The following is a 25949-nucleotide window of genomic DNA, read 5'->3' as shown; positions in this document are numbered from 1 at the left end:
ATCCTACTGTTAAAAATGTAATCAGAAATAACCGAGTGTAGGTATTTGTACAGTTTCTTCTTTATTCCTGTTAACATACAGTTTCTCTTTTATTTCTGTTAACAGGAACAGACTAGTAGGACAAAAAAAAAAAAGTGCTTCACTGCAGTCTCCTCTGTAAGATGAGGGTAACATAAGAACTTTCTGGCTTTACTGTGGCTCTATTCACATTTCAGCTTTTTGTAAAAAGTTACTTTATCACTTCCTTCTGGTTTAGTCACTTGAAGCATATAGATAACTACTATGAAAAGACAACACTACTGTCCTCATCAAAATATCCTGTACACTGACTTATTTTGTCAGGGCTACTGGTTTTGAAACTCATTTAGGCTGAGGGGAAGATGATTTAGTTTAAATATCAATAAAGTTCATTTAAGATTTAATTCTGTATCATGATACTCTCTTTGCATACAATTTTTTAAATTTCTAAGCTAAAAACCAAATGGATGTGTATGGATAAAAAAATGAGCTTCAGAACAGAGAGAGAACTGTAGATGGTGTAGGTTTCTAAGAAGTTTTTCCAAGTTTTCCTGGGTGTTTTTGCCAGCTGCCCTTTCTGACAGTTTTCAGTCAGCGGCCTGGGGGAAATGCAGTGAGTAATAATATCTTGCCTTTATTCCTAGCCGTACAAATAAATAAATAAAACCTTTTATATGTAGTTGTATCTCCAACCTTCTTTAAGGACAAACTCACATAATTACATGATCCAATTTTTAATAATCAAGGGTTTAAACTGGTTATTCAAAACACTTTTGGAGCTTCTTTAAAGCTCCACTTTAAAGAACACTTTTGTTCTTCTTTAAAGAAGAACATCCTGAAGTAGCCAGGTCCCCCAGTTTTCTCCTGTAGAATCATGGAGGTGTCAGCATTGCCTCATTCTTCAGAAATCAAATTATTAAAAAACCAAAAAAAACACCCCACCACAAAAACCACCCAGAATAATCAAAAGTCTTCTCTATATGTGATGAAGAATTGTATTGGTCAACAAATATTTTGGAATATACTCTCCCACCTCCAATGCCAAATATAGTTCAAAACAAAGTTATAGTTTATAGTAACTGTTTTGATACATAAAGTTCATTTCATATTTTAAAAGAAAAACCTTCAAATTCACATGTCCAAGCAATAAACTAAGTGGAAGATGAATCCAAAACAGTACATGAATGAATGCTCTGATTTTAAATAACGTTCCATCATTCCTTAGTCCCCCTCTCTCCTCCTGAGAGTAAATTTCAGTTTTACTCTCATCATATGACCAAGATTGTTCCACTTCTCGCTGTAGCTACCTGTAGATAGCGTTTATTATCCCTTATTCTTCACTCCTTTCCTAGCACCGCTCTCTAGTGTGACTGTTCAACTGGGTGGACAACTGTGATCACCTGTGGGTTTTGACTGAATGCTACAAAACCTCTTAATCAAGTCAAAGCAGGGCACGAGCACGCTCCAGGGCCTCTGTTGCTTAGGACTTGCAGGGGTATTAAGTAAACGTTGGCAGCCTTGCCAAATTTCTCAAATTACAAGCAGCAGAGCGTGAGGCTGACCTTGCACCTTTTCCTTCTCATGTAACTACACATGCACAAAGAAAGGGCAACATAATAAAACACAAAATACATGTATGCTGTACAATAGGTGGCACAGTACATATGGAGGCCCAAGGGCTTTTAAATTTGTCTTTTGCATCCCATTTTGCTTTAATTAAAAGAAGGACTTGTATGGCTGTTTAGTGTCACTGAACTGATTAGCTATCATGCTTTATATTAAAACAACGAAGTTCCCAACACACATTTGGCTCCTTTATCTTCTACTGCTGCTAAAAGGCATAAAAATAGAATAGAGAAAATATAGCAAAAGTTTCTAAGCAACATATTGGTTTTATATGGTCTGCAGTTGGAAAGATCATGTTTTGATTAAACTTGACAAGTTTGATTTTTTCCATTCCTGGGCGTGCTTCAGGTTTAAATAGTTGTGGAAGTTCCATATATTTTTATCAGTTTATAAAAAGACTTTAAACATTAAAACATTTTAAGTTTTCAATCGGAATGCACAAAAAGAACTTACTTCATTTACTGAAACTTTGCATCTGAAAACAGTGACGTTCCAAGTCCAAATACTTTCAGCCTTGGTCTTCTTTCTGTGTTAGAATTCATTACTAATTTTTTCTTCTACCTATATGTAAGCCACCACACTTAGGATAATAAACAGCTGAAGGTAAATCATCAACATGATATTAAGTACTTACTTACCCCAACATTAAACACATTCCTCCTTGTACTGCTAATTTTCTAAGCTCTAATAGACTTCTCTATATGTTACTAGCTGCCAACAGAAATTAATTACAGTTAGTTGGGCATAAAGAAGAATGTTTCCTAAATGAATGTATATGATCGGTGTATTCTGCAGACTATTTCTTGACTAAGACTACAAGAGTCATGTCTGTTAACATTTGGCATGTATTCTTCACAAGCCAACACACCTTGTAAGAAAACATCTACCTTATTTAAATGTCAATGTTTCAAAAAAACATTCAAGAGCTGAAATAAGTAGGGGTTGGGGTTTTTTTAGAATATGATACACAGTAAAAACAAATTAGCTCTGGTGAATTCTTACTATACAACCGAGCTGGAATGGGAAATACTGCCTTAAAGAGGTTCTCTGCTTTCTAGGGCTTAAGGGACAGAAAGCAGAATATTGTTTTTCCGTAAGGCAGCTCAAACTTACATGAAGAAGTAGATATAATTTCTGCATATTATAGGCTACCGTGGAGCCACATAAAGAGTGACCTTATTCTTTTCTTTTCCATCCTTGTCAAGTACCACGCTTTAACCAGAATTGATTACAGATCCTTTCAACCATTAGAAATTCATACGGCTGACCTGGAGTTTCCAGAAAATAAATTTTCTCCCTTTAGTATGTGTTTCAGATAGTCTTTTAATCCTGGTAGAAAAAGGAAACATTTTCTTCCTCTTGTTATGTGCATATGTGTACATTAAGCAATCCCAGTTGTGCCATCCTAGATATCTATCTTTTTCATCAGGTAGCTAGTTTACTTTTGTTATCTCAGAAGATGTCAGCTAGTTCAATAACAGAAGCCCACATCTGTGATACTATGTGTTTCATTTTTGCTGAGGCTATATTAGAAAAATATCCTACGTAAACAATGGAGAAAAGTTATTGTATTCCCATCCTGTCTCTGCAACTGTAATTCAACGCGCTCTTTTCAGTAATTATGTTCACTTTATTATCCTACCTTTGATCACTGGATCATTATGTCTTGAATGACTTCATTATTCCAGTTACATACTAGAGTGAGTGAACAGTGTTTCTAGTGCACAATTTTGCTGTTCAGGCTTGAGGCTGGAACAGCATGCAAGAAGTACCCGTACGCCTGGCCAGCCACTCGAGCCAAGAAGTACCAGTTGATGTTCTGGCAGTACCTCCTGTTCTTTGTTCTCTTTTAGCATGAGCGCGCTCTCGTGCAGCTGTAGGGTACCCCTGTTCCACAGTCACTGCTGTTAGAATAAGGCCCAGGTGGGGAATTACAGCTGTAATAATGTAGGTCTTTATGCTTAAGGCATCACACAAGGTGTGGTAACTCTGTAGCATGTGGTGTTACACGCACAGCTGCACTCAGTTCAGCTAAGACAGGGAGGCACTTTGTCACCTTTTCACCTTTCTGTTCTCAAGGTGTTTGAGGGCTAAGGGCTAAGCTACAGTGTGTAAGTATGCATGTGCACTCTACAGAAAAGACCAGATTCCTATAGGACTTCGTACCTATATTTGCTTAGCTGAGAATAAGGGGCATAATACTAAATATAGCAGAAAAGAGCAGAGCGGAAGTGTTACTTGCAATCTTAAATAGCAGGAAAGAGTCTTAACCGTAGGTATTCCACAGCACTTTTACTTCAGAATGATATCTTGTTGCAGAATAATTAGTAGAGCACAGGGATCTAACAGGCTAAAAACTAAATACTGCAATGTACGTATAGGTATTTAACAAAATGTCTTTAAAATTTTGGACAAGTGAGAGATGCAGATTTGATTCTGAAATCAGGAGTCCAGATTTTTTTCTGGTAAAATAAGGACAATGCCAGCAATTTCACTGGGCTTACAGAACAAGTTTTTCTTAAGGAAAACATTTATCGGCCTTCCTCAGAAATATTTTTTCATTGCTTTTGTACTTGCAGAAAAGCAGAAGAGCTCTGTTCTTGTGAATACCAGTGTGGGCCATCAGAGGTTATACAACAACATCAACATTTGAACGCATGGGAAAAAAATTTTTTCCCTGCCTGTGCAGAAGAATACTGTGTGCATAAACATGTAAACACTTTATTTTACAACATAGCATCTCAGTGCACAATTTCCATGTGTAACATGACAGAAAGACAAAACCATGAAACATCATATGACAGCAAACTATAGGCCAGGTTCATCTTAAATTTCACCTTAAATTACAGCATACATGCCCTTCAAGTTAGAATTAACTCCAGATCAATCACTGAGTACAAGCAGGTCCCCTACTCCCCTAAGCATACTGGGTTTAGAAGACAACCAAATTTTAACTGCTCAATTTGTCCTAACCTGAAAAGCTTCAGAAGCCACTAAGTACTCTGACAAACGATATTGGTGTAAATCAGTATTAGTCATTTTAACACCCGTTATAGAATTCAACAGGGACATCGTATTTTGATCATTAATTGTCTTTGCATCTTTAACACAGGTTGGCATTACTATGTCGATTCACTGCTCACTCTCAGGTTTAAACAGTTCTGTGTAAGTATTCCCTCTCAGGGATCCATATTGGAGCAGTGTACCAGGTCAGTGATCCCAGCCTTCTGTTTCTGCAAAGGTTGGCAGGACTCACAACTCTAGATGTGAGTATGTGCTGGCTCCTCAGCTGCATCAATTACCCACTCAGGGGTTACAGTTCAACAGAGAAGCAGGGCTGAGTCAAGAGCAACGAACAGTTAAACTGCCTAAATTTTTTCTGGAGGTACCTTTAGTAAAAACGCTTCAGTCATTAAATTGCCTTTGATTCAATCCTTAACATATTCCTTCATTTGCTGTGTATTCTGTGCATATAAATAAGGGTGCCTGCAGAAACTGGATATGAAAATATTTATCATTAATTTGGTTTCTAGGGCTACTAGGCTTGGTGCGCCATTCAAGAATGGGCAGAGTTGCCATTGCCAATGAAAGGAAAGGAGCTCTGAGATAGGAACACAGAGCTGTCTGCTGTTTTGACAGACAACCTCAAGCACACAAGACAGCTCTAGCCAAATACCGATGAGAGATATTGGAAAAAAGTAGGGGTTTTCCCCCAAAACTAAACCAGTTATAGTAGTCTGAATTCTGACATTCCTATGGTGAGAGTAATCACTATATTTAAATACTATATTCAACCGCTATTTACTATAGAATACATCTATAAAAACACATTACTATAGAAATATATCTAACTAGCAGATAATGTGGAATTAAAAAATTATTTTCACTGTACAAAACTTAAAAAAAGAATACTTTGTTCATCACAAAAAACTGTACAATGGTTTTGTGCAGACATACTGAGATCACCACTCTGTTCTTGCTATTTTGGATGGAAACTGGGAAGCTGGAAATTTCACAGGCCCAGGATCCTTAGTACAAACAGCCTTTCTTCAACAAGGAGCAGGATACAGCCATCATGTTTTTACTGACCATAGATACTAACAGAAAAGATAACTGTCCTCACTGAAGTACATATTCAGCTATTATGGGACTTACGTCCTCCACCTCTTCAGAGGTAGATTCACAGCACATTTAGACACCTGGAAAACAATATAAAACTGCCACTAAGATCATATTTTCTCTTACAATTTTTATATCCTATGAAATAATTTAAGCAAACATATAGCCAGCCTTCACACTAGATGAATGGAAAAACTGGGTTGCCAGCAGGCGGCAGTGATGATTCAGGAGCTGGTCTCCTGCAGGCCCTCAAACAGCTTACATTTTACAAGCAAAACAAAACAATCTGTAATCAGCTGCTGTAACTATACAGCAATCAGTGGTTTTTTCCTCACGCCTACCTTTTCAGCGAAAAGAGCTTCCTAACTGCAGTAAACTTTTAAATTATTTTGTCCCAATGCCAAACAGAAATAACAACATACGGGACCTTGTAATACATGAAGTTCCGTTTTGAAGACAAAGTCCAGGAAACTTCACTCAAAACTGCAATTTCAGGATCACGTGCAGGTAACCAAAGGCTAAACACTTCTAGGGAGTATTTCTCCCTAGAAATATTCTAGGTATTTCTAGGTAGGGAGTATTTCTCAGTAATTTACTACTTCAGCTACAGGCACACTCTTACCTGTTTTGGGGGGTTCTCTTTTTTTCTTTTTAACTTCGGCAGTGTTGTTTCGTGCCTCTTTCTCCCACCTCTTTGTCAGCTTCATAGGTGAAGCACCACAAAATCCTCAGAGCTGAAGGCAGCATTCTTCTGTTTCTGGCAGCCAAAACACACCCTTCTGTAAGAATGACTTTCCAATATGATAACTGGCATAAATCAGCTTTTATACTCTTCTCACATTCTTCTTCTGCTGACATGCTTGCTTTTTTTTTTTTTTTAACACGCTTGCTATTTTCCCCACACAAGTCATCTTCAGTACTTCAAAGGTGAGGCTATAATTACTAAGCCTAGACATCTCTCCTTCAGAATGGCAATGAGATTTTACAACTCATCTTGCATATTTACACGTACAGCTGGTTCTGTCATCCTAAGAGTATTGACTGCAATAGACCTTTCACCACCAAAGCTCTATTCTTTCTGCTCAGGACTCCTCACACCACAGCTCCTGCATACCTAGCACATTCCTCCTGTTTCCAGAACTTGTTTACTTAGTATAGGTTTAAACAACTTGAAAGAGTCCGAAGACAGCTTGCTAAGGCTGCTAGGACTAGTTAGGTAGCCTTCAGCCTGGGCTCAGAAAGAGCCTTCAGATTAGGACCAGAGACCTTATGTCAGCTAATTCTGATAACAAAAGTTTACCTACAGAGATCTACAAGCAAGGCCTCCAACAGAGAAGCTACCTATAATCACAGAAAAGGAGCTGCAATGAAAGCAGCTCCACAAATGACACAGACCAGCAGGAAAGGATCTCACCTAAGGAAAAAAACATAGAGGAAATAAGGAGTTGGCTAGCTGCTAACAACTCTGCTTTCATGTATTATTGCAAGCTACTGCAGGACTTAAACTGAGAAACAGCCTCTGTAACTGGCACAAGCTGTGTGAACAAGCATGGTTTTGTAGGATGACAACCTTGTGCCTTTGGAAACACTCAAAGAGTGGCTTTATAGTGTGTAAGAAACTAGCTTGCTTGGAGCTCTGCAAAGCTTAGACTCTGTGTGTAGGATGATAATAATTCATAACTATAGATATTTCAGCATTGTTTTTTATCATTCAAATTAAGCATTGCTTTCTGCCCTCATACACATCACTTGGTGTAGGACTTTCATGCCATGAGAGGCAGTAAGGGCTGGAGAACAAGGCATTGTAACAGGATGCACATGTTGGGGCTCATTCTGACTCTGCTGGATTACCAAACAAGCCCCCAACCCACTCTTCTCACCTGTTTCTGTCATCCTTCATCTTTTGACAAGCAGGCTCTGCCTCCAGGCACACATTTAAAGACACAGAAAAACCTCCTCTCACCAAAAAAAAATGAAGTGGGGTTTTTTTTTTTTTTTGGTTTTTGTTCCTTACAGAGAGCTGACAACAAATCAAAGCTCCACAGCAGGAGCCTGGAGACCCTAGATTCCTGTTTTGTTATTACTTCAGTACCTTAGTGGCAATACTAGCCTAGTATCAGTCTCTAGCACAGCTAGATCTTGAATCTCTAGTATACCAGATTTCCAGTTCTGTGTCCTGAAAACAGGAAGAAATGAGGGATGGCCTGGCTTTTCCCAATTATTGTGCAAAGTTACTCTGTATCTGCACTGACTTAAAACCTCCACACTACAACTGAAGTACTCCTTGTTGCTTGTGTATCTTCACATTAGGACACCATAGGACTCAAATTGAGACATTACAGCATAGACTGAGATGGTGAATTCCAAGTTTGTTTGTTTTTTTTTAAATAGTAGTATTGTCTAAATGGAGGTGGTAGTGCAGAAGCTGACCAATGTCTCATACCATCACTTACATCAATGGAAAACACATGCAATTACCATTCATCTTCTAATACTGATGACTTCAGCACCGACCAAAAGAAGTTTCACTTAGAGCACACTCTTGTCCTTTACTAGGTGTTGGCAGTCCCACTTGTGTTAGAGGAACGCTGTTCTGATAACCCTGTATTTGTGCTTTTCAACTTCGTGCCAGAAGCCCCTCAAGTCCCACCACTCAACCTTACACCAGCATAAGGCAGCACTGCCCCTGAATGGAGTACCCCACCTTTTGCCTTGCTCACACCCCCATGGTGGGACAGCTTCTCATGCACTTTCACACTGCAGCAGATAAAAGAACTCAAACTCACCTGGTAAAAGTGGTTGATGGCACATAATACAGGTAAAATCTTTACGTTTTAGATTTTGAGTTTTATATTCTAGGAACCAAGTCCCCTTCCCAGAACTAATCACACATAATTTTTAGCTTTAAGAGAGGAGATTACTATATACCAGGTTAATATGAAGCAATCAAGATATTCCATTACTTTTCAGACCTCCTTAGATTTTTTTCTTTATCTAGTCCACTTAAGAGAAGACCATGGAAATACCTGGAGATTTTTCCTCAGGAATGTGTTCTACCTCTTGGAAGAATTGGGCCACGGCACCACCACCATCTGCTGGACAGAACTGGCTCCCTGTCTCACACAGCACTGTGTGTTGAAAAGCAGCTGGGGAGAAGGTGGGAGAAGTGCATCAAAGGTTATTTGCACATTCTACTGCCACTGACCTGGAGAGCTGCCCAGAGGTCCTGCTCCATCAGAAGAGATGAGCTGCAAGGTACAGAGACATGACAGGCATGCTTACACTGCACGCAAAGCTGGCAACCTCCAACAGAGCAACTGCTGCAGAGCAAGCAGAGGGCTTAGCCTCTGATCAAGAAAATGGGATGCTATGAGACCTAACTGCTCCACCACATGGAATAGACTCAAGTATATTTTAGTCGCTTTATTTGTATGTATATACATTACATTTTGATTCTCCAAGTAGTCAAGGCAGTTATTCTCAAACAGTTTAGTACATCAATTTTATAAAATACAGCTGAACCAAGGTAAATTAGAAATACATACATTATGGTACATTAAGTGCTTTGAATAATAATTAGTCTGGCCACCTGCTAGTGAGCGATTCATTTGGTTTTGGTCATTCTCACAGAGGAGAGTCCACTCCACAGGTAACTCCCCTGAGCCCAGCACAGCTACTTAACCAGCAAGAGTCCCTCATGTGCTTTTAGGGGACAGAACGCATCACTGGGCCACCACAAGGCATTCTGCTGTCTACACAACGACTCAAAGCAAGTCATCACTTCTGACTGGGACAAGATTTATACATTTGTCATAAGGCCTCAAATCAAAACAACAGAAGAAACAGAGCCAGTGTAGCTCCAAAGAAATGCAGTCATGTTTGCAACTGGGATTTGCTTACACACGTGTGCTAAACCTGTGTTATAAAGAAATAAAAAACTCTAATCAAAGGGCTCATGTAATACCTAGGCTGTTCCCCTAGGACATCCTTAGGCATGCTGCAGGAACACAGACCTAACACAGCCCCACAAGGAGCTCTCTCAAAGATCTCTTCTGCATGAAGTATTGCCCTCCTTTTGAGAAAGTCAGCTTTGTAGCAAGTGAAATGCCAGGACAATTCTTATTCTGAAAAGGGAATGTTTGAGGAGATCTGTTCAACTGCTGGGATTTGAACTAGAAATGCTTACAGCTTTATGTCACATGGCACCCAGAGATGTCCCAATTCCAGCCGATACTGCAGCTACTGGGTTACCCATGACTAGTAGTTTGCTATTTACTCCAATCTGGTCAGGACTAGTCTATCAGCCACATCCTGACCCAAAGTTAGCTGTTGATGCCAGCTCAAGATCACTCCTGCAAATCCCTCCAACTGCTATAACTTCAGTCCAAGAAGGTCACAATTCACACCTCTGGGCTCTGCATTCACAGGCTGCAAAACAGCTGGCCAGTGGAAGGTTCTCTCACTCTTACAGTGCTGGGGGCCTCATGCTGTCATGTACAGGGGAACATTAGCTACAGTCAGATGATCATGTTGCTTTAGAGCCAGATGCTTGGGACTCTTGGAAGACAAGCAGTATAGAGCAGCCACACATCACTGGAGTAAGGGTTACTGGTGACAGGACAGGGCTAGCACATCACAGCTCTACATTAGCGTAGTGCAGATGCCATGACACTGCCCATATTCATGTTCCATCAACCAATCCACATACTGACAAAGATGGAAGATAACATAACCAGCTGCTGTTGGGTCACCTTAGCTGGTCAGGCAAGTCAAGTTTTTTCCCTGTAAACTTTAGGAGGGGAAGGAGGAAAAATACGTGTAAACTTTAACTGAGACTGGAACAGATTCAGGCTGCATGGCATGCTCTTTCACATCGATGGACCAAGACAGAAGCTAGAAGCCACAGAAGTGAGAGTAGCATTGAGCTGATGGACTGGTTGGCTCCTCATTACACAAGGCCCCACATACAGCTAGCCATCCTGGGAGTACATTTCAACACAGGAGGCAAGATGTGTCCCAGAGGTGGTCAGCTGTACCTGATGCACTGTGTTGGACCAAAGGGATTCTGGGCCAGAGGAAGCAAGAAGTACTGTGTCATCTTTCCACAGCACACATCACTGCAGCCTTCAACACTGCACCCCCAGAAACATTGATTACATTGTACAGAGGAAGTGAGAATACTTTCATTTCTGCTGCTTCAAGGTCAGTATATTTGCACATCCTCCATTAGGGCTTTGCAATGGGGTGGGGAAGACTTCTTCCAACACAAACGACTGTTGCATCCTGCCAGCTCAGACCTGAGCTGCACTGTTGTTTTTGGAGCCAACAGTTCAATTCTCACTGCTGGCATTTTCCTTTCTCAGTGCTGCCCAGCTGTCGCTCCTGAACAGAGCTACCACCATCTGCTGCAGAGGAAAATACTGAACACAGGAGGAGTGAATAAAATGCACATTTCAATCCATAGTTACGGTGAAGATGGCATTACCAGGCAACTGGTCAGAACGAGCAAGTGGTCATAAAGAGCTACACTGTCCCAGACTCCATGTTCATTTGAAGTCCTTCCATCAGAGACTGGAAGTCAAAGGACAGTATTCTTGCCTCTCAAACTCATAAAAAACCCCCTTATTTACTGGCCTATATTATAATGAAGCTTAAAAAGTAAACTCATCACCTACAAAAACAGGTAAAAATTAATAAAAATGGAAAGAAGTGCTTATTATCATAACATAGAGATTCACAGATCTCTGCACATCTTATCCATCATACAAGATACCTGTTAGTTCAGGTTTTTCTTTTTACAGAAAAAGACAACTACATTCATCTCAGTGGTGCAAAAAAAAAAATCTAATACTGCTGAAGAGACAGTTTTTCCATTGGGACTGCACAGCATGATGAGATCTGGATGCTCATTCTCATCAGCATGTCATGAATGCAAGAAAAACATTCTCCTGGCAAAGTTTCACCATGAGGTAAATGCATTGTTTGAAAGTCCTCGGGAACTGAAATGGATTTGAAGTGATCTGCCAGGGATGATGGTTTCATTAAGGAGAGAGTTGTCACTAAGGCAGTATGCTTCATTTTGTCTAGCAACTTAGTGCCTTCTGCTAAGGAAAGGGTTAATCAGCTTCATAACTATAATTAATCAAGTCTTGTTAAATTAAAGGTTGTATTTTTTAGTCACCCGTTTCCAGGGATTTGGGCAACATTCAGATCAAAGTATTGTTTAGGATTGAAGGGATGTGTTTTGAGTTTTGCAGTATGCTGATGGCTGACAACCCATTTTTACGGGATTCAGCTAAAACGAAGTGACAGATAAAGACAGTTGTACTGCAGTAATATAACTTAAAAGATGTAGTGATATGGCATCATAGCTGTGGAGCTGCCTTTTAAAAAAACCAAACACAACTGTTTACAGAACCCAGGAAAAATTGAAGCTACAGAGCATAAGCAGGACAAGTTATTCATGGATCCTGAACAGGTCAACTACAGACCACTGCAACAATAGCAGAACTCAGGAACTAACTTCATTCTTCTCTCACCCACACACACACACACAGAGGGGGGTTTATTTCACATTTGCAGTACCATGCATCCGCTACAGAAACATGAGCTGCTCGTATTCAACACCACTTCGGCAGTGCAAGACTTACAGAGATCATGTACTTCTACACCATCATGAACTGGGTAGTATCTGTTTCAGTGCTCTTACATGGAGACAGCATCACCTTCCCTACGGACAGAGGGAATGTCTCTCATCAATGCTCTTCAGTGGTACCTTACAGCTTAGATCCTTAGCGAGGCTGGTTCGCTTACAGCCTCTGACAGAGGATTAAAGTGCAACACACAGATTTCACACTTCACAACATGACGCACATGGTCAGTGTAGACATGGAACTGCAATCCTCTTGCTTACTGCTGGACAGACCGCAGGAATAGAGTGGCCTATAATATCATTGTCCTCTTGTGCTTTCCCAATATGGGCTTTAGCTTAGCAATTCAGGCCCAGTCCTGTCCAATGGTCTGGCACCATCAGGAAATACTTGTCCATAGCTTCACAAAACCTGGTCCGGTACAGTTCTGGAGAGACCACAGTTGGCATCTTACCTAATGTGTAAGAGTCAAGAGCAGTTAGAAATGGGCTAAAGAGTTATCTGCAGTACAGACAGATGTCACGAGATTACAACACCGAACAGCATAATCATGAAGGCATACGGTACATGGAAGGGTCCTGGAACCAACAAGCATTATCAGTTGCCCCCCCCCCCCCCCCCCCTTTTTTTTTAATTTTTATTTTAAACATTTAGGAGAGAAGACAGGTCAAGGTCTGGACCCCTAACACTGAATTAAGATACCTGAAGCTGGAAGAACCATCTAGGCTTTTTACATCAGCCCTGATCAGTTTGTTTCTTTTTCTCTTCTCCTTTACAGGTCTTTGAGGTTTTCCAGCAGAGATGCAAATTTCTCCCATGAAGAATTTCACTCTACAGACATGCTCTTATCTTCTCCAGACACCTGAGCTGTGGTACATCAAGTGTTCCCCTTCCCTTCTCTTTCCAGCCCTCTTACTAATGTGCGGCCAACACTAGGCAATGCTGTACAAAAGGTACTCTACTCACTTCCACAAAGGGAAGTCCTCAGCTCCTCAAAATATGGGCAGTAGTCAATCATTTGATAAGGATTCCTCCACACTAGCAGCTCAGAGTATATCAGATTTTCTGGACTCAGAAAACATCTTCTGAAACCAGGCAGCAAGGTTTTTTGCTAGTATCACCATATGGATGACTAAGTTTGTATGTGAGTAGTTGGTAACTAAGAAACAGAAAAGAACAGTCTGATAAGTAGATGACCTTTACCCCATTCCCAGGAATTTTAGTACTTAAAGGGTCACTCATGGAGGCAGATCAATGTATTAATTTTTCTGAAACTTGTTATTCCTTCCCTGTTCTGGACAACTTAATCTGGTGTTGCAAATCTGCATGGTGGGGAAGTTGTGGCTTTATTAGCACAGTTATTGGAAGCTTCCAGGTAACAAGGAAACATGATCAAAAGTTTTGCTTTCATGCTGGACTTACCTTGTCCTCCCAAGATGCCAGTTGACTTGACCACCATTTCAAGCTTTTTGTCCCAGGTAAAAGTGCGAATATAGTCTGTTGCAATTACAAAAAAAAAATCCACACACAGACATGTTTTATCTGCTATAACCCAAGTAACACTGTTTTAGAATGTATCTATTTCCCCTCAAAAAGGGCATGAAAGCAGGAGGCTTCCATAGCAATAAGAACTTCAGTGTTCCCTCTACCAGTTGCCTCATTTTTCAGAGTATTGATTATATTTGGGTAGGGTGAATAAGATATCTCAAGATCACAATCAGCTCTTCCTGCCTCTACAAAAACAGACTGCCCAGGTATGTCAGAGTTTCAAGGTCTCATTTACAAGAGTCACTTAGCTGATCCTCATCCCAGAAACATATCAAGCAGCCCCACTTCACCGTAACAGCTCCCATTACTTTACTGCAACAGCTAGCAGCATCGAGACTTGGACACCTATCCATTAAGTCAGTAGTATTCCTCATCATTGCAGCCACCTACAGGTTTCACAACAGAAAGCAAACGCTTTTCACTTCATGATATGGAGGACTGGAAACACCACCAGTGACCCTGACTGGAAGAGCGGGCTGCAAGGAGAAGACTTCAGAATAGTTTCCAAGCCCCTTTCAGAGAAAGCATTCTCAGTCATTGCAAGCAGATGAACCTTTTGGTCTGCAAAGCTGAAGCTGCAGTAAGTTAAGTTTTTCATTACTGGATATCATTATCTCCTAACATTTGACTACAATTGTAATTATACAATGTTGAATTTACTGTTTCTAGATTTACAAAAGGCCACCATAAGTATCCACGCTTCACCTCAGCTGTGCTTTACACAAAACTCATCCAGACCTGCCAATCTTAAGACTTATCCATTTATCTGAATATTCTTTGAAAACGCTCCCTTAGAATGCTTTGGGACTGATATCATCAGTTTGTGCACTAACTACTGTCACTTCATGCCCCAAGGCCCAGAGCCCCAAACAACAGGGCCTACAAATAAAATAAAGTCTTCACAGCTCCTCACAGACCTAACTTACTTGTTTCCTGTATCACATGAGGATCTAAAACAGGTAGAGATTCTGACCTCAGATTCAAACTCAGTCCAAGCTAGTGGTTTTTAGTTCCACCCCCACCACAAATTTAGCTTCAGTACTTTGTAAGTTCTCAGGGTATCATTTAGAGAACGTTGTGACAGCCTGATACAGCAGGCATGTTCTCTCTTCTTGAAGGTATGTGTGTTAAACAAGCTCCTTCAGATCATGAACAGCTGTTCTCATCACAGTGAAGGAACTGTTAGCTTTAAACATCATACAAAATATACTCTTGATTTAGGTAAGACTTTCCATAGGACAGCAAAGCGCCACACATACAGAAGGAGCAGAGTCTCATCCCACTGTCCTGGTTTCGGCTGGGACAGAGTTAACTCTCTTCCTAGTAGCTGGTACAGTGCTGGGTTTTGGATTTAGTGCGAGAATGATGTTGATAGCAACAACTAAAACATCAGAGTGTTAAGTAGCGCTTATCTTAAGCCAAGGACTTTTCAGTCTCCCATGCTCTGCCAGCAAGCAGGTGTGCAAGAAGCTGGGAGGGAGCAGAGCCAGGGCAGCTGACCTGAACTCGCCAAAGGGGTATTCCATACCATGGAACGTCATGCCCAGTATATAAACAGGGGAGAGCTGGCTGAGAGGCGTGGATTGCGGCTCAGGAACTAACTGGGCATCGGTCAGCGGGTGGTGAGCAATTGCATTGTGCATCACTGTTTTTTTCTCCCCCCTCCCCCCTCCCTTTTTGTTATATTCCTTTTCATTACTATTATTATATTTCATTATTATTATTGTTAGTATTATATTTTACTTTAGTTATTAAACCGTTCTTATCTCAACCCACAAGTTTGGTTTTTTTTTTTTCCTTTCCTCCTCCTCACCCCACTGGGAGGGGGAAGGGGGAAGCGGCTGCGTGGTGCTTAGTTGCTGGCTGGGGTTAAACCACGACACCCACTTACCCAAATATTCAAGAGTCTACAAAACTAGAAAGTAATAGCTTGCAGTTCTTTGTAGCTGGGACTTCAATTCTCAACTAGAAGTGTTATTGGAATGGCTTTCAAGCTTTATCAGAAAAAGAGTAATCTAGACCTCCTAGCTTGAGATCTCATCTGGAAGCATTTCTGAGTTAGGTTTCAAGAGCATCTCATTTCCAAGAGTCACTTCCACATCCTGCAAAATGGCTTCATCTCCAAGTCTTTTGCACAATACAAGTTCGCCTGTCTAAAGATGAGGCTCTACTTTCCAGTCACATGTCAGAGGATGTGGCAAGGTAATTACTGCGTTGCCACTCATATTATCCAGGTCAGACTACATGATCACAAGCGATCCCATGACGTTTAACTTCCCTCTTCCATCCCTACCAATATTGCTTCTCCTTAGATCCCCTCCACAAAATTTAAAATTTAAATGCCTATGTAAACATTACTGAGCTTAACTTTAAAGATTAAGCACATGAAAGCATACAAATAACTTTCCCTACTTCAACTGGAGTCAAAGTGTAGGTTAAACACCAACTTGACTGTTTGTTCACTACCTGTGAGGCCTCCTGCATATATTCTTAGTAAGCCCATACAAGAGCTGGAGAGAAGATTTTCTGCCTCCACTTTGAATACCCATGAGAGGTGAGGGTGGCATTCCATCAGGTAGAAGACAAGCTTTCCTGACACACATCTCTGTGGTGGTGGTACAGTTCCAAGAGTACTATAAACACCTAAACCAGAAGAAAGCAGTTTCACCAGCTGAAAGCAAGAAAATACAAAAGACAACTTACCAATGATCCCAACAACCAGCTCATTGTTGGTATCATCACGACCCACCAGCAGGGAATAGTCGATGATGAGGTGGCTGGAGAGGAACTGGGAATCACTGTGTATGGAAGCTCTCAGCACAGCCTTGCAATGGGAACGGATGTACAAAGGATTGTCCCGGACCATCTTCAGAAGGTTCTCATCCAGCAGGACTACATCACAGCTTTCCTTGCCTGTGTCTGTTTTAACATTTCTATTCCGGAGGGAGCCCTTCAGGTCAAAAACCTGCAAATGGAGAACAGCACTACTTTGTTCCATTGTTCTGCGAGGTTAAAAGACTTCAACATACCTAACTGCAGTGTTTGAGAAGGCAGCACAGCAGGGCAACTCTTTCCTCCTCCACAGGAAGAAAAGCATTAACAAAAAACATTTTCGTACTACAAAAATTAGTTTCCTGAGTGGAGAGTAGCATGTAAGACTACATGAAAGCTCTGCCAATTCAATTCACAAATTTTAGGCAAGTTATCTCATTAATATTTAGCCTAATTTAAGGGGAAAAGGGTGTCCCTATTTTTATACTGTATGGGTAAACTCAGTTTTCCAGCCAGCTTCTACAGACTCAAGTGTTGACAGAAGTAAAGCCACTGAAGAGGGAGGTGGGTCTTGCATGAAGCACCGTTTAACATTTCTTGGCAAGGCAAGAGACAGACCATCATTAGGTTGGAAAGGATCTCTGAAGGTCTCCAGTCCAAAGCCCTGCTTGAAGCAGTTTCTGTTAGAGAAGGTTGTTCAAGCCCTGTCCAGTCAAGATTTGACTAACTTCGGGGGTAGAGTCCACAGTCTCTTGGGGTATCTGTTCTAGTGCCTGACCACCCTCATGATTTAAAAAAAACCAGACAAACAAAAAGAAAACCCACAACATCTTTTACATCTATCTAGAATTCCCTCAGTTCACTTCCTCCCACAAACATCCCCTGTTTGAGGTCAGGCACTAGAAAGGAAGGTGGAAAGAACTGATACTATCTAGTTTTAGAAGCAACGTTTGTTTGAACTTCCTTTTCAGCATCAACTCCGTATTTGAATAGCGAAGAGAATTTTCCCCCAGTCGTTTTAAGGTCGTCATTCTACTGCCTCATAAAGGTCACTTTGCCTTTACTAAGAGCAAGACTGAACTCACAAAATCTTGTCCCATGCATGAAGCGGTTCAGAGAGAGAACAGCAGGTTCAGAACATTATTAGTTCCCCTCCCCTGCTACACAGTAGCTCACCATCTCCATTGGAGAGGCTCTCCTTCTAAACAAATTAGTCTGTAATCCCAGTTAGTTCTTCTAAAAAGCTTTGCAAAAAGGTTTCACTTTTTCCTAATTAGGTTGGCAATGCTTTGTCTCAGACACCGGAGATGCAGGGACAAATAAGACTTCTAAAAACTGAAGCCGGCACTACAGCTATCTGAACTAGCCAATACAGGCATCAGGTTACTGGGAATCACACAAGGAAACAGGCATGAACTGTCATCTTGGAGCAGTGCTAGATATAGACAGCACATGCAAAGTTAAAAGTTACCTAGACAGCTATTGGTAACCCTGCTCTTGCTCCCAGTCAGAACTGCACTGCAAGGGAACAGAACACTTGGTTCTTACCTGAGCCATTTTCCTGCCATAGAAAAGGTTTTCCATGACAAGCAGATCCAGCTTCTTTTCAGTGTTGTTTTGAGAGTTCTTGTATCCAATTCGATATACCCCAAGGATTTTAGCCAGCGCTGTGGGCTTCTGATGAAAAGACAACATGGGGTAAGATCGCTGTGTACAGGCAATCAGCAATCAAATACTAGAGGCGCCACTGTTCTGTGTGACTGTATTACAGCCTAGAAGCTCTAGCAAAATTCCCACTTTTCATTTTAAAAACACATTGTTAGTACAACTCTTACCCTCTGGCATTTGCTTTTACTTAAATGAAAGACGTTAATGGAAACTGTTACTAGTCTGTAAAATACAGAACGCTGCCTAAAAGAAAAGGCACTTTTTTTTTTTTTAAATACCTTCTGCTGAACTGCATTAATGATGTAAGTGAAGTAGTGTGGAGCAAAGTCGAGGAATGACTGGACTTCCAGACGAGGCATCTGCTTCAAGATGAATCTATCATCTGTTTTAACATCAGACAGCAGCAACAGGGTTACGTACAGCAAGTGATGCATTCTTTGCAAGTTCTTTAGGACTGTTGCACAGCTAAAGTGGTTTGAAAAATTGAAGGACTACAATTCTTTTAAATCCTTAGCTACAGAAGCTCATTTCTAGAAACTTTTTTACTTCGTATATTCTGAATTTCACAATTTCAGCCTTTCTGGATTTCAGCCTTCTAGCAAATCAGGGAGAAGAGACTGCCTAAGTTAGATTTACCTCAGCTATATGGGCTTCTTATACAGACAACAGAAACAGCCTACAGACCCTTCCATTCAAGACTTGTTTTAAGTAGGGGCTTAGAATCAACCACAGTTAAAAAAAAAATCCTATAAATCAACTATAGCATGTGGGATTATAAGAAACACTATGCCTTGAATAACCAGTTTTCCTTGAATTATACTCAAGTTTTTGTTTTCTGAAGCCTGCCTAAGAGAGTACAACTCTTCTGCTCAACTGGCCTCCCTAGCTGCTACTACTGAAAAAGAGAACTCCACTTTGTTCTCCTGCACATACAAGAGACAAATAATCTGATATTGAAGACCCCAGAACAATCCACTTAACTTTCCATTCTGAGTGGCCACTTCACAGTCAGCAACCCTCTGGCTAGAGGTAATCAGGGATTAAACGACACACTAACCATCACCATCCCCAAATAATACCCTCTAACTACAAAGGGGGAAGAAGCTGTATTTACCCTCAGTCACATAGAACGCAGCCCCAGATTTGCCACCTCGTGCCTGCCAGGGCATGGAGTGAGACAGGGATCGGATGAAGTCCTCTTCACTGCTCCCCAGTATCACTTCACGCATCTTGTGAAACTCGCCAGCGTAATAAATCCGACAGTAGAACTTGGCATTCGCATCCGAAAACTCTGCAAAAAAAGGTCTTCCTCAATAACAGCATGCAATACTCACTGACTACCTGAGATGACACTTAAAGAGATTTTACTGATGTCTAAAAGAATATTATTATGTTAAGCATCCCCCTCTCACTCCTACTGTACTTTGGAAGCTTAAACCAATAGGATTTAAATGGAAAACTTACAGGAAAGTCAACCCCCTTTACGTTAGCTCACAGTGCAGGCCATCAGAAAGTGTCCAGACAAAAGATCAATTAAAAATAAAGTTTTATGGGGTATTTTGGCAGAGAGACTGATTACAGTAAGTAAAAATTGCATTGCTCTGTTCTTGATTTTTTTTTCCTTCCTGCCCAATATGAAGAAAAAATAATTGTTAACTTCAAGATTTCCATTACATTTGCATGAAGAAAGGAGTTTGTCAGCTAAGACTTCAAGTTATTATTTACAACTACTTACGGAGTTCCACATGGGGATTCACCAGCTGTTTCTTCTGTCCATCTCCTCCATCTACATCATCTGAAGGCATAAAGGGAACATTCAGTCAGGGTTGTTCATTATTATTACTGAGAAAGCCATGTAAGATACTACTTGTAAACTCACATTACAAGAAAAATATTTTCTTTTTTCAAGAATACAAAGGGAACTATATATAGGAAATTAGAGAGACAGCTGTAATTGTATGATATAATATGTATGCTAGAAGGGCACTGCTGTTCATGGGACACATAAGTACAAGCTTTCTCTTCATTCATTTTCCATGAGCTGAAACAATGACAGTTAAACAGGAAGTGAGGAAGAGAGACTGGGCTGCTTAACTAGAGTCAACTCAATCCAAAGGCATTCAAGCCCATAGTACTCAATGTCCCTATAGTTACTGGGGTTTGAAAGACCCTATTTCTCTTCTCAAAGCAAAGCAACGTCTTTAGGAGAAACCTACATTTGATGCTCAAATCATTCATTTTCAATGCATGTTGAGTAATCTTGGACTGTTGAAAAAATACGAGCAGGAGTGCATTCTGGGCCTTACAAGTATGAATGACGTTTGGGAGGAGTAACAGTCCAAGACAGAAGATGGACTCAGCAGTCTTGTACCTTGAGGCTCTGCTCCTTGGTTTTCTGCTCCCTCTTTGCCCATCTGTCCAACCTGGTAGTAGGCACTGTCAGCACCACGTAAGGTCTCTTTCTTCTGCGAAGACAGGTCCGGGCTCTTCCCTCCAGTGCCACGGAAGAAAGACAAAACACCAGATGGTTTCTTTGCTACAGTGAAAAGGAATAGAGAAGTTGGCCTTGGCATTTCCACGGGCAGTTTAATAAAAGCATGACTCATACGAGCATTCTCCATTGTTCTAACTGGAGGAATGATGTCATTCAACTAACTCATTTGCTATTCTTCAGGCAACCAAGGTCCATCAGGTTAGCTGATTTAGTGTTCTGAGTAGCATTCTGGAATGCTGAGTCATTTGAAAACACAGACCAAGCATGAGCGTCTTTAACATAGTAAGAACCTCACTTCTCCATTTCAAAATATTTTAATTGCCATCTTTTCAAAGAAAGCAGTGCCAAAAGAGGTCAGAACATATTATGGGCATCATACCCCACTGAACAGGCTAGACTCAAGAACCACCAAGGTCCACTACATCATAACGTATTAAATCAGGGAATGATAGTCTGATCTCATAAGAATCAGAGAAAGTCATCACGGGCACAGACTTCAAAAAACAATCAAACACCTCCCCCCTCATGTTCTATATCAAGTCAACTCTAAGACTAGTCACAAGTTCAATTCAGAATGCATTTTCTTTGTTCTAACTTAACTTTCACAAGAGCTAGAACCCAGGTTAAGTGCACTCAAGTCTGAGCTGAAATTAGCATCATGGATATGATTTTGGCAAAATGGTCTTACGCTGTTCTGGTTCTGCATTGCGATTTGAAGGACCCATGTTAGCCTCAGGCAGGCGGACAGGGCTACTGCTCTTTGGTTTGCTGTCTGACATGCTGAAAGGAGAAAGAAAAAAAAAGTCATGAGCCCAACAAATACTGCCACTCGAGACACTATTGCTTTACTCCTGTACGTTTATTTCTCCTCCACGCCTAACACTAAGTACTGCTAAGGGAAGAGAATATAGTTTAAAGTTGTAACGGTGTGGGACTCTACAAAGTTGTCTTCCTCCACCTCCCCGAGAAAAACCTCTCAGGACCCCATAGCAACAGTTCCATTCATCACCATAGGAAAGGTAAGCAGGCCCAGTAATCCCTACCATGCACACAGTCAAGGGATCAGGTGATGGAGCCAGCACAGTCCCTGACATAAAATGGAAACTCAGATACTGCAAGTATATGTTGGTTACGTGGAATGTGTCAGATTCCATCAGAAAGCAGAGATTCTAACAGCGGCATATTGTGAGGGTCCTTCCCCATCCTAGTTTTGGCTTATTCACTACAATCACTGTGCCTTCACTCTATGTACTGTAGTTCCTGCATGTAACCTGTTCAGCTGTAGTCCTTCTTCAGAACTGTTCTTCAGAGATGCTTTGGACAACTCATCCAGGGCATTTCTGTACTCCTTGCAACTGGAGGCGAAAGGAAAACAAAAAGAAGGAAAAAAGAAAAAAAAAAAAGGAAAAAAAAAAGAAAAAAGAAGAGAGTCAGCTGTTCTCTGGGAGACTCTGTAACACCAACCCAAAGATTCAGTTCAGAGACAACCACAGGAAACAAAAACCCACAGTAGAAAAACCTCTCCTTCATTTTGTCTTACAGTTAGAACTTAGTTCCCTTAGAACAGAAGCTGCTCTAGATCATACTGCAGGAAAAATCCCCCCTTGTTTCCCCCTCTCCCAGAATTTAAGAATGCACTTCTTTAAAAGTCTGCTGCCTTGTGACACACAAACCCCAAGATTTACTGAAGCAGCTGGTTTGGAGACCTGAGTAGTAGTAGCAAGAGCTGCTACGACCGAAGGTAGGCAAGGGACAGACTGCAGTTAAGAATACCTACCTGTTTTTCCCTAGCTCAGTTGCACTTCCTCCAAGCTGGAGAGCTGAGCAAAATTTAGTTGCACTTCTTTCTCTAACAATATCACATTACAGGGAACACTACACAACTAATTCATTTTTGTGTTCTAGAGTTCAGCAACAAAAGCCCAAAATCCAGTTGCAAGTTCAACAACCTACTTTCTATATCTATAGTAATAAAAGGAGAGAACTTCAGCTCTGGCAGAAACTCTCAACACAGCTGAGTGAAGAAATTCTGTCATGCTTGTTCCCTACCATTAGGATTTAAATATTCCTTGCACAGAAAAGCTGCAAAAGTACAACATGTGTCAGATGAACAGCAAAATTACACCAGTACCTGAGAGCAAAAGCTATGATGGAGCTTGGTTCTTTCTCGCAGACTGCAATAGGTACACGTTCATGCTCATACATTAGGTAGTGCTTATCTGGGTCACTAAATGAAAACAACATAGGGAGCCTGTTAGCAGATCATAAGAGTTTGTGGAAAGAAAAGGTTAAGTTTTGGTCAAAACCCAGATCTCACCACTGCACTCCCAGGGCACAAGCTGCAAGTCTCAGCATGGAACCAAAGCTCCCCAGATCAGCTTCTCCCAACAGACACATTCATAGCTATGTCGTTAAATCTAAATGGTAATGTGTTAGGGCAATCAGCACTTCAAGCAAGCTGCTTATATCAGAAGACCAGCTCCAAGTTAGAGTAAGAGTCTATTTCTGTTTAGCAGCCACTGTTTCTAATGGCACCAAAACCTGCCTGAGTTTGTTTTGACTGTCCTGCAGCATAGCCTGCAGAGTAAAGTTAGGGAACAAATCTGGACTCTTTTCTGAACAAGCAGTTTAGCACAGAAAATTCCAAAAAGTCTCCTGGGTTTCTGTAAGATTTTGTTTTACTTATCTGTAGAACCCAGTCATTTAACTTTTACCTCATTAGCCCATGGCCTCCACTACTACCCTGGGGGTAGGATTCAGAAGTTAAACTCAGGCTGCCAAACGTTAGGCTCATGTCAAAGGAGAAACAGTACAAAGCACGCAGACCAAGTAGCTAAAAGACTTTCCAGCCTGCCCATTTTCACATGAGAGGGGGACTTGAGGGCACATGCAGTAGCCATTGAACCTGACCTACACCCAGACAATGCCAATTTGAGTCCAACCCTTGGAAGAGGTCTGGAAGCAAAAACAAGAGGCAGGCATGTAGCTTTAGTAAGTCTTTGCTAAGGAAGGACATTTCTGCTCCCTCCCTGCAGGAATGAAGTTAGAAGGCATCTTTCTCCCTCTTCCCCCCACCCCTTCCCCTCCCACATGAGTTCTGAGGAGGCATGCCTGCTAGGAGGAGGAGAAACTGATAATGTATATGCACAAGGGTGGATCATTAATAAGAAAAGCAGGTAACCTACAAACACCTAGAAGGGACACAGAAAACTTCTTGCCTTGAGGAAGTTCTATAGCTTATTCAGAGGCAAACCCAAGTGATGACTTAAATTACATACTGAGCAAAGGAAGCATGCACAGCTCTGTTTGCAATTTGACCAGGCTGCTAATTTTGTACATCATATATATTATGCAGTACTTACAAGGGAAATGGAATGGGGTTATAGTTGTTTCCAGGCAAAAAGTTCGCCAAAATAGCTTTCATAGTAGACTTCTCCTTCACTTGGCTGTCTGTAGATCCCAGTGAGTGTCCATCAAACACATCTGGAACAGAAATAAGTTAAGTCTGCATCACAATATCAAACTTCAAGCTGTAAATTCAGAACGAAGGTTGCAGACCAGAGTTATTAGATTTGCTATTTCCTAAACGGATCTCATACACTTGCCACAGAGAAGCAAGAGAAAGAATACAAGACCACAACTGAACTATACCTTCTGAGCTGCTTGTCGTGTCCTGTTCAGACAGTGTGTTGGCACCAGTCATATGCTCCGATACAACCTCTGGAGGGGTGGGCAGCTGAAGATGGGTGGAGCCTGTGGAGCTCTGACTTGATAAAGTAGTCAGGAAACGATCCTCTGAGAGTACAAGGACAGTTAAGGACAGAAGAAAGCATTTTAAATAGCTGTCAGAAGTGATATTGCTTGCTCCTGGGCCAAGCTATCACCATTGTCTACTTTCAAGAATTTTTTACTTAGAAAGCAGGTAAGGCCACCCAGAGCAAAGGAATGGGCAAGCTGATCAATGCAGAAGGTGCATACACTTATACCCACTACAGCATTCCCACAAATTCTCAGTATGCCTCACAGGTAAGAGGTTTCAGCACCTATTAACCACTTCACAGAAGAGACGAGAGGTATTTCTCAAATTCCATGTAGTTACTCAGTTATTTAAAAAGCCTCTGAAAGTTTTTAAACTCAAGTTCAAAGGAAAACCCTTGCTGGCCAGTTTAGTATCACTAGTAATTCAGCTTCACATAGAAGCAGATTTTGCTTTTTATAATAGTAAGCTAGAAATTGACTTATTCCTATCTGACACAATGTGGATTCACTGTTTCTTTAAATTACTGAATTTGACAAACACTCCCATGTTATGTCAGGAAAAGGGTTACAGCAAGCTTCTTCTGGTAGCTTAAGAAAAATAAATAAACAAACAACAGACCTTTCTCTCCGTTTTGCAGTGCTGGAGAAGCATTGCGTGGGGAAGCATCCATGCTACTGATCTAGACAGAATAACAAAATACCACTGTTGATGCCAAGCTCTTTATAGCTGTATCCCTTCCTCTGTGGAATACTTGCAAAAGCAGATACACCACAACAGAGCACTCCCACCCACTGCACTGTCACTGTATCTGCCACCACACGAAAAAGACAAGGCAACAGCAACGTAGCTTCACAAGATGCTTATGAGTGCTTTAAAGACCACACTCTTCCTCTATATAAACCTACTTGCTGCTAGATCAAGGTTAAGTGCATTTTAGCATCTAACAAATACGTGTTAAGTGGAAAGGACACATACGCATGCAGCAGAGCAAATCCAGGGTCTCATGGGGTTTCTTAGTGCACCTTGCTAATGTTAGAACTATTGGGAGTTCAGCCTCTCTGTATTATGCTTATATTGTACTGTCTTGCAGTCTGGACATTTTCTGAGTACCAGCTCCCCAAAGGGTAGCTGTTCAGCATGCTGGCAACTGTACCCTTAGACAGAGCTCTTGAGGCAGCAGTCCAAAATCATTTATACATCCCCTCAGCCAGTTCCCACAGGACACACCACAGAACAGAGATGAACCTCCAAATTCATTATCAGTCCTTCCTGTGTTCTTTGCTCTGCCTCTCCT

General features: G+C 41.1%; 1 protein-coding gene across 2 annotated transcripts in view; it reads right to left on the bottom strand.

Moving 5' to 3' along the window:
- Positions 1-9177: 9177 nt before the first annotated feature.
- Positions 9178-25949, bottom strand: part of PIKFYVE (phosphoinositide kinase, FYVE-type zinc finger containing) — a 67150-nt gene continuing 50378 nt past the window's right edge. For both annotated transcript variants that reach the window (XM_050899676.1, XM_050899675.1), the window contains exons 28-41: positions 25274-25334; positions 24547-24690; positions 24258-24378; positions 23027-23122; positions 22167-22250; positions 21584-21675; positions 20773-20937; positions 20137-20196; positions 19516-19692; positions 18680-18783; positions 18282-18410; positions 16665-16926; positions 13836-13910; positions 9178-12867 (exon numbers count right to left, since the gene is read on the bottom strand). In XM_050899676.1, coding sequence (XP_050755633.1) covers positions 12752-12867; positions 13836-13910; positions 16665-16926; positions 18282-18410; positions 18680-18783; positions 19516-19692; positions 20137-20196; positions 20773-20937; positions 21584-21675; positions 22167-22250; positions 23027-23122; positions 24258-24378; positions 24547-24690; positions 25274-25334 — 1686 coding nt within the window. In that variant the 3' untranslated portion in view covers positions 9178-12751. The remainder of the gene's footprint in view (positions 12868-13835; positions 13911-16664; positions 16927-18281; positions 18411-18679; positions 18784-19515; positions 19693-20136; positions 20197-20772; positions 20938-21583; positions 21676-22166; positions 22251-23026; positions 23123-24257; positions 24379-24546; positions 24691-25273; positions 25335-25949) is intronic.

The sequence above is a fragment of the Gymnogyps californianus genome, chromosome 7 (genome assembly GCF_018139145.2).
Source record: "Gymnogyps californianus isolate 813 chromosome 7, ASM1813914v2, whole genome shotgun sequence".
NCBI classification, from domain to species: Eukaryota; Metazoa; Chordata; class Aves; order Accipitriformes; family Cathartidae; genus Gymnogyps; species Gymnogyps californianus.
Note: the sequence above shows the minus strand (reverse complement) of the source record. Positions and strands in the feature narration are given on the sequence as shown.